This window comes from Falco naumanni, chromosome 4, assembly GCF_017639655.2.
Source record: "Falco naumanni isolate bFalNau1 chromosome 4, bFalNau1.pat, whole genome shotgun sequence".
Lineage (NCBI taxonomy): Eukaryota > Metazoa > Chordata > Aves > Falconiformes > Falconidae > Falco > Falco naumanni.
Genome location: NC_054057.1, coordinates 76821603 through 76835934, shown reverse-complemented (window position 1 = coordinate 76835934; position 14332 = coordinate 76821603). Strand labels below are relative to the sequence as shown.

General features: G+C 43.8%; 1 protein-coding gene across 31 annotated transcripts in view; it reads right to left on the bottom strand.

Annotated features, from left to right (window-relative positions):
* MAPK8IP3 (mitogen-activated protein kinase 8 interacting protein 3) overlaps positions 1-14332 on the bottom strand; it is a 70735-nt gene that overhangs the window by 33184 nt on the left and 23219 nt on the right. For 17 of the 31 annotated variants that reach the window (XM_040591133.1, XM_040591146.1, XM_040591145.1 and 14 more), the window contains exons 5-8: positions 13286-13309; positions 9556-9700; positions 4060-4306; positions 1321-1423 (exon numbers count right to left, since the gene is read on the bottom strand). In XM_040591133.1, coding sequence (XP_040447067.1) covers positions 1321-1423; positions 4060-4306; positions 9556-9700; positions 13286-13309 — 519 coding nt within the window. Of the gene's footprint in view, positions 1-1320; positions 1424-4059; positions 4307-6722; positions 6835-9555; positions 9701-13285; positions 13310-14332 lie in introns of those variants that run through there. The other 14 variants (XM_040591156.1, XM_040591160.1, XM_040591165.1 and 11 more) reach the window with 6 other exon arrangements.

Below are 14332 nucleotides of genomic sequence, written 5' to 3'. Positions count from 1 at the left end.
CCAATGCAGCAGCCCTCTCCATCCTCTTCTTTTCCTTGGGTTTGACCAATTTTTGATCTGACCTCACAAGTCGCTTTTGTATTCCCCACACAGAGCTGTTTCGGCTATCTAGATTCCTCCTCTACCTGACCCTAAAAATTGTCCATGCATCCTACATACTCCGAGGGGAGCTTAACTGTACGTGGTTTCACAGCTGAGAAATGCATCTGTTATGGCTGCTCATAACCTCGATGAGGGTGCTCAACGGGGCAAACCCACTACAGATTTGGACTGTGAGAAAATCTTGCCTTAACTTTGTCAGGGTACTATCTTCTGCATACCTGTAAGAGCTAGGGGGTTATTTTTGCTGGTATAGTGCCAAATTACCCACTGGAAGAGGGTAAAAGTTACCGAACCCTGTAAAATTAGCCACCCAAGCTTAGTAAAAATGAATCCAGGTACTAATACTTCCAGACTAATCCATGCCTCACAGCAACATGGTGCCAAAATCAATAGCCTTTAGGGATCCTCTTATTTAGAACAAAACAGGTGATGGATAGGAACCAGAGCAGCAGAATAGTTCAGTAAAAGTCTGCAAATTTAGAGAACTCTGTTGAGGTCCTGAGTGCATCGATGGGTCAAAACTGCCCTGACCAACCACTTCACCTGGGACCCGCACCCACCCACTGGTCCAAGGGCTCCCTTAACCTCTGGCCTGCACCTTCAGTCCTTCTCTGAGCTACACTATAGGTGTACCTGTCTTCAGTCCTCTATCCTGCTGCTCCTGGGTAGCACCAGGACCTAACTCATCCCCTCGCCTTGTGTGGGGCCGCTGGTGGAGCTCATTATCAGTGCTGTGCCCTCTCTGCTTGGAACCTGCAAGACTGGGATTGCTGGGGTTACTCCTGCTTGTCTGCCCTCACGGAGCAGCCCTGCTCCTGCTCTTCAAATACTTGAAAAAAGTAAAACTGGAAAAAGCCTGAGGTTTTAAACCTGAATCCAGAACTGATCTATTAGACAAATGCATCTTTTCTCTCTTCCCGATAGCTTAAGCCCACGTCCTCTTTGCCTGTCTTAAACCTTTTGTTGCTCCATCTCTATCCTCCCTGATCGAGCAAGGCAGACAAGCCCAGCCCTGGGTCAGCTGGCCAGCCACTGCTGCAGATTGCCAGCCTTCTCTGGGGAGCTAAAAAGAAGGTCAGGACCCCTCATGCTCACACTATGCAGAACCTATGGACTTTCTCAAACAGCTGCATCTTGAACTCAGTGCGAGCCACAGCACCCACTCCTCACTCATAAAACCAAGCGAAAGAGCACACAGTGGAAAGGCACAATCAGTACCTGTTACCAGTGCGTTCCAGGCGGGGGTCTTGACACATGTCCAGCTCTGGAGTAGAGTCTATGATGTCCTGAACATCGGACCACTCATCACTGCTGCCCATTCCTAGGTAAGACAATACATGTGATCTACAGGATCAGGACTTTCAGAGGATTGTGTTCCTTGAAGGGATTTTTGTGGCTTTTGAATATTGAGGTTTCAAAACTTCATGGTATCATGTTCAAAGTCTTAAAATAGGAACAGAAAGTGGCTGATCATCAAGAGTCACAAATGCACCACTGCTGGGAAGGTGTCCTCACAACTCCAGAGCAGGGAGACTGTAAGCATCCCCTCCCCTCTCCCACACCAGAGTGTCACCAAAGTCATTGGCCTGAATCCTCATTAAAATGTGATAACCAGAAACAACACGTCATTCATTAAAATAAACTCCACATAAACTTTTTATCTGTCAGCACAAACTCTTCAATCACCATGCAGCTTTAGCTCAGATCTAAGACAACACAGTGGGTTTCTGTATAGCTCCACAGAGACTGCTGTCGTTACGAATTAGCACTATTTAGTTTTAACAGAAATAAGTTTTCAGAACAAATTCTCAAGTCTACATTAGTTTAGATAACCCCTACAGTGAAATTTCACCTAAAAACTGATACATGAAATCTGCTCTGGTTTCTGTATAATCCACAGCCTGAAGCCAGCTGTTCAAAAGCTCAGACTTGCACCTATTCTATCAACAAGCAATATGAACACAATGTCTGTTCACACAAGAAATTCTTGAAGGATTAAAGACCTCATTTGTAAACTACATTAATCCCTCAATGATGTTAGATACGAAATTTTTGACCTTTCCAAACAGCCTCAGTAGCCAAACATACAAAGCTTATGACAATTTGAGTGTTGATTTTATTCTTTTAGGCTGGCATTGTGCACCAGCTGGCAATAAATGCCAAGTTTGAAGACAAAGCGTAATGTGTATCTGTTGCCAAAGTAGGCATCCATACACCAGTGGTTCTCAAGCTCACAGAAGCAGAGGCTTCCTTTTCTTCATTCTTTCAAGTTGGGAAGCTTTTCTGCAAATACCTTCAAGTACCTTTTTTTTGGTAGTTCAGCTCTAAGGCATGCACATCACTGACAGATCCTTTAATTATAGATGCATAAAATACCTAAGTAAAATTCAAGTATCCGTGTTGCTCCTCAGCATGGAGACCTTATTTTGCATTACATGCAACAAACAGCTGAAAGGTTCGATGTGCAAAGCACACAGGAAAGATCTATCTGCCTCGAGCAGATTCTACAATATTGTACTTCCAACCAAGAAAAAAGAAGCTATCACATGCATGACTTCCTAGTTGCACACAGATAGAAGAGGGCAGACTTTGACCCAAGAAAGCTACAGATGATAAACAAGCTTGTAAAGCAGCAACTGCAAAAATAAGGAAAAGTCTTTATAGGGCATTCAAACTGCTGACATCTGTGCTCAATTTCTGATACGAATGCTAACTTGCCTTGGCCAGGATCATCAAACAGATCAGAGTTTTAACGTTTGACTATGCAGAAGCAGCACATTTTATGGAGAACTACACTGCTTCTGGCAGACTGACATCCGTGACCCCAGGACCCCCTCAGCTGCTAACATAAATAGAGAATGGGACTCAGTCCCGACAATTCTCATTCAAATGCTGCCATAGAAGATGTAACACGTTGTATTATAGTCTTAATTTGTTAGGAACCCACTTGTGAATGTTAGCAGCGGGATTCCCTCTACATTACTTAGGGAAAAAAAAAATCATAATCTGGTTCAGGTGCTAACCTCGGAGACTAAGTTCATCCCTGTGCTCCTGCATGGATTTTCCTTATGATCTTCAGCTAGTTTTACAGTCCTTTTGTCAACAGACCACTTCTCATTTCTGAAGGCTGCTGCAAGTCTAAACACAACACAGGCTGGAAGTCACTCAGACACTGCACTGGCACTGCTATATTAAAAAGCACAGAAAGGGGCTTTTATCATGTTATTACATCATTTTCTTTATTTACACAGCCTGGTGCTAAAGGCTTAGGTGATGGCTTGCCTGAAAAGAATTAATGAATTCAAACTACTAAAGGACTGTGGGAAGTGGAAAGAAAAAAAAAATAATCTAACTTCCAAAGACTTGGGAGGTTTCTTCTATGAGAAATGGACTAAAAGAGAACACCTTATTTAGCTGAGAAAAACAGCTGGATAAAATTGCTCTTTCTAAACACATCAGGGCATGGGATAAACACACAGAAGGGAAAACTATTACTTAACCTGACAAATCTGGCATATCCACAACTGGATATAAAACACTTACAAATAAATCCAGAGAGAAAACTAAATGGGAGCTTTTAACTATCATATATTGATAAGGTCTAGAAACAGCTTTCCAAAAGTTCAGTTAGACTAACATGGGACCTGAACATTCATGAAAGATAGTCTATGATGTCGATGAATGCCACTGCAAGGGACTGAACTCAATAGCCTTCTCCCACCCTTCATACTGGTGAAACTATTCATATTCCTGATTTTTTTTTATTTGTTACCCAGAAAACTGCTAACATCCAATTAGCCGTCTCGTTCATGTATCTTTCTAAGTAAGGCTTCCTCAAATCCGATACTTATCAAGCTGATTACCCCTCAGTCTCCCAGCCTCTTTCTGTAAGGCGAACACAAGCACTAGCAAGTCCATTATTTTAATGACCAGGTACCCAAGCTCCAGTTTCCATACCTATGCTAACATTCCTCATCTCCTGCGTGACCTGGACTTCCATGTTCCGGCTGTTCCGCTTTTCTCGTGCTCTCTTACTGCTCTTGGTCGTGCCATTGTATTCACTGATGGGCTGGATACTCTCATTCAAGGGTGTGACGGCAGCAGAGGGCACAGATGATGTGGGAGTGTTGGACTTGGTTCCAGTCGTGCTCGGTGTGGCAGCTGCTGAGGACTGCCCAGATTCAGACATTTCATCTTGGGGGCACTACAGCAATTCCAGGGTGAGGGAAGAACAAAAAGGGAAAAGCACAGCTATACATTTCAATTAATTTCCCATTTGTTGGTGTATGGCTGCCTTAAAGCATTATGGAGAATGAGTCCTGCTCGCTGTACCTGCTACGTGTCCAGCACTTGCTGGTGACACTAGGCACCGCAACCACAATGAAGCAGTGAGTTCTCGTGCTGAACTCAGCAAGCAAATCCCACCTGTGAAAGGACCAATATCCTTCCTCTTTCACTAGTAAACACTGTTCTTCACAAGTCACATCAGTATGTGAGCCCGTCATCAGGCACCCCAGGAAAGGTGGCCTTATCATAAGCAAAAAGCACCTGCAGCTCACACTGACTACGGTGGAAACTGAAGGGCTTTGGCACTTGCAGGAAGCCAGGCCAGCGTTTCCCAAGCCTAGAAAGCAACATGGATATTGCTTGGGAGGATCTGAAGTGGCCTCTTAGAGGTCTTGGATGGTGTCATTCCTATAAGCCATTAACACAACCCGGACGAGAGAACTGCAAAGTGGTTTTGACACTAAACTGCAGAAGCAAAGCGGATACCAAGCTGGGATGGTCTCACTTTGCCAGCGCAGGAGACCTACATCCCCATACCACCATATGCAGAAGCTAGCCAGGCACGTGTCCGGGTTGACAACACAGTAGAAACAGGCGTGGTCTCCCCACTTCCAAATAACAGGACGACAAGACCCAAGAATTCAAAAATCATAAGCTGACAGATTAACATAGGAGATGGATTCCCAGTGTGAAATGCACACAAATGGCTCTCAGTTTTACAGACATTACAGCCCCATTTCTTGTAATATCACCTCTTGAAAAACATGAGGCTTTCAAGGCTCTGTCAGGATTTTATACTGTGACCCTTGTTTGTCAATTAAAGCAGCAATGTTTCACAGTCGGCCAATTAACGTCTTGACCAATGCGGTGATCACTCCCAGACCCAAATGAGATCTCCCCATTCTTCATGGCAGCTCCCTCTAATTACTGCCTGCAGGGAGATGACAAAATTAACGTTGATAGTTATATGTGATAATGAGTTGCAATTGGGTGCAGTGACATTCAGCATCTGCACATCTAGACCCAGGTTTAATCTTTACTATTTGCCTCTCCCCTCCTGTGCAAACACTAGAAGGATCCAATTCTGCTCAGAGGCTGCTCTGAGCCCCTCAGCCTTGGAGCTGTGATGCTGTTTCACAGCACTAATCTGGAAGTCTTGTTCTCTTGTTCTAAGAATAACTCCACAACACAAGCACACAAAAAAAAAAGATGAGAGAGAAGACTGAAAAATATGGTGACTTAACCCTTTGCAGCCATTTTTTTTAAAAATAAAAATCTGGAATTTTATTAAGATCTTCCTTTAATTAGACTGGCCTCTGTATGCTTATCTTAAAATACCCTGCTGTATATCGCACTGTGGAAGTCAAGGGTTTTTACATTGCATCTGTGCATTTATATTGGAAATTACTATTTTTTCAAACTGTGTTACCATTACATATGATCCACATTTTGCATATAGTTTCTGCACTGTCAGTCCAAATGGTACCCACGTTCTCATATGGCCATTCAGATCATCTCCCTGCAAATTTGCTGATTTTAGCATCAAGACTAAGTTGGGCCTTTTCACTTAGGCTGCTACATGTGAAAAGCACACTTCCCACCTCTACTTCATATTCTTGTTTCAGGAGTTACTTTCCTAATATGTACAGAAAAAAAAAATCAAACCAGGTTTTTAAGAACAAATATGACCCAGGAAGCCTTGTACTACTTCAATCGCAGTTTGCCTGCTGTGCTTTCTAATGTACAAAGGGACAAAGAGTATCAAGTGTAAAGTGCACCCATAAAACCTCTTTCCTCAAACAAAACTTACGGTGGATTAAAGGATTCAGAGATGTTCTTGCACCCACTGTAAGTCTATAAGCATAACCAAAGTCCATGAGCATCTTGGCACTGTACAAGAGACATCCAGGTGGGTCCACATGTCATTCCTTATTCTTAGGAACTAGATGTCATTCAGAAACCTCATATCACCAGGGTCTACAGGGCAATGTCTGTATCAGAGATCTGCCCCTCATCCAGAACACACCAGTGAGTAATTACCTTGGTTTTCCACTTACTCTTTGGTTATACATCTGAGTTTTATATTTATCTAGAAAACACCAACCTAGCAGCCTGCATCGGAGAAATCCCTCCCAAATGTAAATACTACCAAGGTGCTCCTCTTCACCGTCCAGAAGCTCTATTAATCTTTGCTGGTATCTTCCTTCTATCCTGCAGAGTGCTCCGTTAATGCTAAATGTTTCACTAAGTGTACAGCTCTCCTCTACAGCGTAGGAGGCATTCGCCATAACCCATAGCTCACCCAAGGAATACTCTCCGCAACCACCACTTACCTACAGCCATACCTGTCAACCTCCTAAACATCAAATGTGTAGTAGTGACCTCCAAAATGCATTGCAAAGGCCCAACATTCATAGCAGTCATATGTCACCATGAGAAGCCACAATTGTATGGTTATAACACTGAAAGCATAGTACATAAGAACAAAAATGTTAAGGACTTTCATCTCTAAAACATTGTATAAAATAAATGTACAACTGAATGTAAAAATAAAGTAAGATAATGACAGCAACTAAAACGGAAAATAGTAATAATAAGTATACAAGGACACTTAAAAAGTAACTATAGTATGACCCCATGAAAAAGGAAAACAAGTCAGAAGCGTCAGGATATACTCGTGGGAAGGTAAGTCACACGTGCGCAGGTGATGTCAGTGTGACAGCAGAGCTGCTGAAGAAGAGGCAGGGAGTGCATGAGCAGTACTGCAGAGATTTCAGTCCTGCAAAATACTTAAGCAATAGCATTCCAGTCAGAGTGCGTGCAGGAAGTTTGCAGGAGAAAAATCTCCACTCCAAACTGCAAATCCAGTCAGTCAGTCAGTCACATCCTTTATTCATAGGCTTGCTCCATACTCTTAGGAAATCCTCTGTAACATGCTACCCCATCCAAGTTTTCCACAGCCCAAGCTCTCTAACTCCACCCTGCCGGCCAGCCTCCTTAAACCCAGCATCCCACTTCTGAGTTTCCCCAGTGAGCACCAACACAAATCCCAGCACTACCTGTCAGATACATCGCAGTGGCACACTACTACTTCTGCACAGAGCTTTCTTGTAAACTGAAATGTTGTTTTTTTCACCTGACACCATCACCACCAAATCACTAAGAGATCCAGTCAGTAACCTTCCATTACCTGAACTTGGACATCAAAGCTTCCAATTTATCTGGGTTCCTGTTGCACTCTCCTGCAATTCAGGTGCTGGGTTATCAGTGAGATCCACTCAATGTGCAATGGTACCGCTTACAGAATTACTGCTTAGCAAGCCTATGGAAGGTGGATCTAATCTCAACAACCTAGCTCTTCTCTAAAAACTAACCCCTGCCGCACATGCCTGATCGCTAGAGAGCATGTTCACACCATAGCGTGTAGCACTGCCTGGAGATCCCAAAGAACAAACTGGTTCTGGAACGAGAAGCAGGTTGGTCTCTCTGCATTCTGGGTGTCACCTGCATCTTTGCAGCAGTGTTGTGCTGCCATAACACTAGTCTGAAGAAACACATTCATGCTCTATCTTCATTTCCACCATCCTTAGTTAAGTTATTGCACTGTGGCATTGCTATTCCCTAATTCCAGGCAAAGCTCTCCAGAAGTGACTGTAGGACCCAAGTGGCATTCTGCAAGTTGCTATGCTCCCCAAACTTCTGTGCCTCTAACACTACAGGCAAGGGTTGGGTTCCAAGAACAGTCTTCATCCTATCCAAAAATCTTGCTTTTGGATTTCTAACTTCCATGACAGCTGAGAGCTGATGAAGTGCTAAGGTTTGTGCTATGCTAGACCTGGCTACTTAAAAAAGGTAGTGTTAAAAAAGGAAAGTTGCTACTTTGTTTTCTGCATAAATTTTTAATTTGGCTAAATACAAACGGCATCAGGGAGGCCACTCCTGAAGAGTCCCTCAGGCCAAAGTACCATTAATGTAATCTGGAGACACGCAGAATTGGTACAACAACAAATTGGGTTTTTCTTTGGCTTTTCTTCCTCTGCTTTGCCTTCGCTACCTCTATGTATTTTACAGGATTAGTGATTTATGTCTTCTCAAAAGGAGACCAGTCCCCAGATGGGGCATACAAAGTACCCGTTGTTCTACAAATTCCAGGCAGAGAGAAAGTGAATTTTATGAGACATTTTTAAAGCAGACCAGAAGCTCTGTGAGATATTGGTGGATGTACTGTAAGGCATGAACGTGCTGGGCAGATGCGCCACTGGCTCTCAGGCCTTTCATCAGGCATTTGTGGAACATCATTCAAAAAGAGGAATTTGCTGGCATTCTGAGCACAAAGATTTTGAGCAGTCTACAGGTACAGCTCATCAGAAACATGGGCCACCATGTGTACTCTAAACTGTAAGCAATTGCAGCGAACTGTCAGCTAAGAGTGCAACACCTGGGTCTCTGGGCTCAGACCAGTCTCCGAACGGCAGAGCAGAGCACCACAAGCAGCAGGCAGAACCATGCAGCTGCTTCAGTGCAGTTGCAATGCTGTCAGGTTTTTGGCAAGCCCCTGTGCAGAAGGCAGCACACTGAAGGCGACAAGCGTATTGAAGTAGACAATGCAAGTCTAGAGCAATGACTAGATATACGAGGAAGTGAAGACCTTTAAGCACAGTGCAAGACTTGGACATCCAGAGAGGATTAGGAGCCCTTTTTACTGAAGACAGGGAGGCCAGAACAGCAATCAGTCAGAAAAGACACACACTGGAGAGCAAGTGCAACCCAATGCTTGCTCTCTTACCAAGGGGGAGAGAGGGAGACAGGTCCCACCATTTCCTCTCCCAAACAAGCTATAAAAAAAGTTTTTAAAAAACGCTTATCTTCCCTAAATCCCTAACTGCCACCCCACACATTCCTCTCAACTTGGGGCCAGCCAAGTAAAGGAAATTATCACTGAGATAAGAAGCATGAGAAGCTGCATCAAGTCCCTCCCGCACTATATGCCAGATCTGCAGACAAATATCCTCCCACCTACAGCACAGCTACCAAGGGAGTAGACGCACAGCAGGGAAAGGCTGCAAAGGGTTATGGACACAGACTGGTCTCCATCTTAATGAAAATGTGAGATGCTATTGACAGCGGGAGAGTGGGAAACCCTTGCTCCGTGATGGTCTATAAAACCTTGTAGCTGGAGTTGGACTGCAGCTGGCCGAGGTCACTCAGGTGCCAGTGGTCCAGTGTTGGGACGATCTTGGACCCTATCTGCCCACGTACCATGCCATCCGCGAGGGGGAAGACATTCAGAGAGTTAGGACGTTCCTTCCTGCTAAAGAGAGAAACAGAGAGAGGAAACCAATCTGTTAGCCATTTACAAGGTTCTTACAGAAAAGAAACAGCACGCTAGCTTACACGAAATATTAGTCACTGGAAATTGAATTGCACTCCTTCCCCTCACATAGCAGCTGTATGACCTCCCAACTCCCACACTGCCATGCTGCTGTCTACCCAGACCCGTGGCATCTACTGCTAGAGCTGTATCTCTTCCCAGGGAGACTCTTTAAGAGGGAGAGGGTCAAGTGACCACAACAGGCACGACCGACTGCTCCATCAGTATGAAACATTTGGGGGAATGCAAACAGGCAGGGAACCACTGGCCAATTTAAGTCAGCGTATCTTCTGAGAAACAAAGGTACTGTGGGAAAATGAGCCACAGCAAACAACTCTTACAGTAATAAAAAAAAGCTCCCACGTATTTTAGAGATGTCATCACTAGGTCAGGAAAGAGGATTTTAAGTAAGAGTCATTTACATGGCACTTCTGTACATTTCACCCCAAACCTGGTTAGTTCCAACAGCAGACAGAAATCAGAGGGTTTTAGATCACTTCCAATATCAAGCAAGAAAAAGAATACTTGTACTCTCTGATTCCCTCTCTGTGTCCACCTTACAGTGCACTCAAAATTCAGAAATTAAAGAAAGGTGTAAGTGAACGCATAATTCATACTGTCAGATGTCTGTAATTAAGTTTTCTTCATGCTCTTCTTTCTGGCGATTGCAGGTGACTAGCTAGCTGCGGGTTTGATTCTGAATATAAAAGCTGGCACAGATTTTGAGACCAAGTTCCAGCAGGAGAAAATCTAGAGCAAGCAGTGGAGGTGGAAAAGGCTGCAGCCGCATGCTGAAACAGACAACTGGTTTCATGCCAGAGAAGCAGCCCTTCAGGGACAGAGTACACATCCAATTTAGGGGACATCCCCAGCAGCCTGCACGAGCTGGGCTCCAGCTGCCCTGCAGAGGTGAACTAAGCTGTTCCTCTGTGTAACATGCACCCCCAGAAGGGTTTGATGATGGTACTTCACCAATGCCGGCACGGAGCTTCCGCTTACTGCTGCAGGGAGTGATGAAATCCACCCTTCCGTACACCAGTATTAGTAACAGTAGATCTTCATGTGCCTTTCTTTAATGACCATCAGCACTGGTCTGACCAGGCTTGGCAACCATCACAACCACCTCACCTGTGAGTGCGGGTGAAAAGCCTGCAGCAGGACCTAAGTTTACCCTGGGACATGTGCAAACACACCAGCACAGGAGGTGGGGCACAAGCCAGCTCATTTAGGAAGGAAGGAGACGGAGTGCTGAGCAGAGGAGATGATGTTTGTGGAGAAAACCAAAACCCTCCCATGCCCAGCACTGCCCAGCCAACACACCCAGCCTGTGCCACACCACTGCGCCAGCGCTGCTCGTGCTGAGCAATAATCACTTGCTGTGCCCTATCTTGGACAGGCACAAGAGGCAGAAAAGTGTTTCCAGTGTGGCCCAGCAAGGAGATTTAGGATGCGCTTTTCCTAAGAATCTGCATTCAAACCCACTCCTGAAGATCCTCAAGACTCACTCATGGAAGCTTCATAGACAAACCCTCTTACCAAGACAGCACATAACAGGATTTTAGGGGAGCACAGATCATTGACACAACCTGATTAACCTTATTTTTCTTTACAGAGCAGACTGCAATCACCTTTCAATAGATTCAAACCCAGATTCATACATGATGACAGGGATTATCAATTTCCTTGTAGCCTTTCCACTCCAAAGGCACCTTGGTACTTCTTACTTTTCAATATTAACAATTGCTGAAGGCATATAGAACACATTTCACTGCTGTTACCCTAAACACCGATTTACAACTTCTACACTGCCATTTACACCTGCTCCTAACAGGGTATGATGCCAAAGTACATTTACCTCTGTCTGTCTTCCCACAATTACCTCTCTTTATCCTACTGCTATCATTCCAAGATCCTGAAAGTTTCTAACAGCTCTGGTTTAAGTTTCTATAGATAACGTACTAGGGAAATGTTTCCTTTAATATGAAATCTTCACCCCGGCACTGTACTGATCAAAGCACCGCAAAACATATAGTCAGTTATGTACAATAGATTATGAAGAGATTCAAAACTAGAAGTTAGAACTTTATGCCACAAAGACAGAAAATTCCTAGTTTTACAGTTAAAGACATAACTCAAGGGTCCCAAAGAGTCTACTTCAAAAGAAACACTCTCTTCGGGGAGAAAAAAAATATTAGGCCATTTTTTGAGCTGCTTTAACCATTAGTTTCATATCTTTGCTCTTCTTAGGCTAGAATAATAGTCTTACGGGAGTCATACTTCACAGCTGTACAAAGCTGGAGAAAACTTTCTATAACTGCAAAAAATGCCTTGCAGAACAATGGTGCAGTCTATAGGAACATGCTATAATACGAACACTTTTGTGACTATGCTGGGATGGCCTGACATAACTCAATGGCAGCACCGAGAAATACGAGCCACCCCAAACATAACCTGAGAGACTTACTAAATTATTCCTCTTTAGGTAATCTGTATCAGATTTCTTTTGGGAATGCAGAGTTTATTTCTATATTCATATACAAACGTGTACATTTAACATGCAAGGAGATACAGCACCCCGCTGAACATACAGGGAATGTGTGAACTTCACAGTCCCTGCTAAACAGAGGACAGAGGTACAAAGTCTCTGTAGCAGCAGAAGCCATAGGATCTTCAGGGAAGGATTTTAACACAGATTGTTAGGAAATTTCCTTGCCAAGTTTCTTTGGAAACACCTTCCAGCCTCTTCTAAACCTCCCAGGGAAGGGGAAATAGCAAACACCACAGAAGAGCTAACTTCTGCTTTGCAGTTCTGGGGCTGACTATGAGTCTTCAAAGACATTTAGAGTATCCTCAGGGCTGCTCTAAATTTTCAGTGCTGGAGTAACCTTCATACACCCAATTATTTCCAGTCCAGGGTGAGTCTTAAGACTTGGTTAGTTCCACCTTCTGTTACAAAGTAAACAGCAAACTCCTCAATAAAGTTTTGCCGTAGCTAAAACCTGCGATCAGGATGCTCTACAATTCTAAAATCCTAAAACTACAATTCACTTGCTGGCATTTAAAGACAGCTGCTCTCTCTGGAGGCCCCAGGCGTAGAACTCACTGCCCAGCCCAAAATCAGAAGTGCCTTCAGGGAGCTACTAACAATGACATGCATTTTCTGCCCCGCTCAGAAAATACACGTGCCACGTTACTCTGTAGTAAAATAAAGGAAAAAAGATGATTTTTGAACATTTTTGATACAGGGACATGAAGTGTAAATGTCCAATCAGAGAGGACTGATCCTGTTTTGGGACTGAACTTTTGCGTCTTCTGCATTTGAGTGCACAAACTTCTTCCTGATGTTACCCCAGCAGCTCGGCAGCTCCCTCTGCCTCACCCTAATCAGCAAGTCCAACACAGGAGCCAGTAGACAAAGAGGGCAAACGTGCCAGTACAGTACATTCCCAGCACCACACTGTTGCTACTCAACAGCAACCTCCAAAACTAGGATTAACAAAGTTAAGATGCCGCAACAGGATTTACCTTTTCCTCCATGACTGGCGATGACTGGAGTGACAAACATAACAGCCAAAACAGAGCAGCAATTGCACAAAAAGCGAGACAAAAAAACAACCATTAGAGAGCAAAGATCATGCAAACATGCAGCCCTACAACAGACACAGGTTACACATGCACTGAAATCCACACCACGTGGAAGAGTGCACCATACCGATTACCTCTCTTGGATGGTGGTTGATACACACACATCCCCCAACAGTTCTTGCACAAACTTCTCCCAAGAGACAGGCAAACTCACTCCACGTACTTACGGTCTTATGTACATATGCATCCCTATGCAGTCTAACACACCCAAGCACATCCACAGATGAAAATAAATAAATGCACTCCAATCTGTGTGACAGGCCATGAGAAATTATGTCCGTGTCCCCCCCAGTGCACACCAGTGCACCAAGATACACAAATGCTGGTGCTCACCCCCACCCAGCTGTGCAATGACACAAATCTGTCCCAACTGCCTGTGCACAAGCAGATACAAACACAGAGCTACACACACACACACGCACACACGCAAATAGTGCAAAGCTTGAAATGAAGGAAAAAGTTCCATTTCTTACTGGCAGTTCCTACAAACTCAGATCACAGCCCCATCAGGGGCTTTCATAGGTAAAAGGTATAACTCTTTTTTTTCTCTCCAGGGAGACTAGCAATATGCCACATTTAAAAAGGTAAAAAACTAGTTTCTCTAATATGAAAAGGAAATTCTTGATGAAAATTCTGCCCTTCCTTCCAGAGAATGGCCATCTTGCAGCTATAACTGGTAACACTTTTCACTGTGCATGTCTTTCACGGAATGATAACACAATGCTACAATTAATATTCACTTATTTCAGAGTTAGGGAAGGAAAATGTCATTAAAATAAATTTTTACCATGCAGTCCAGCTCAAATTTGGCAAGTGCATATATGAACTACCCTTTAAAAAACAGAGGCCCTAAGCATACTTTCACCTATGGTACTTTTATGTTTTACTGTGTAAGTACCTCCATAGATACATTGTTATTTACAGAAG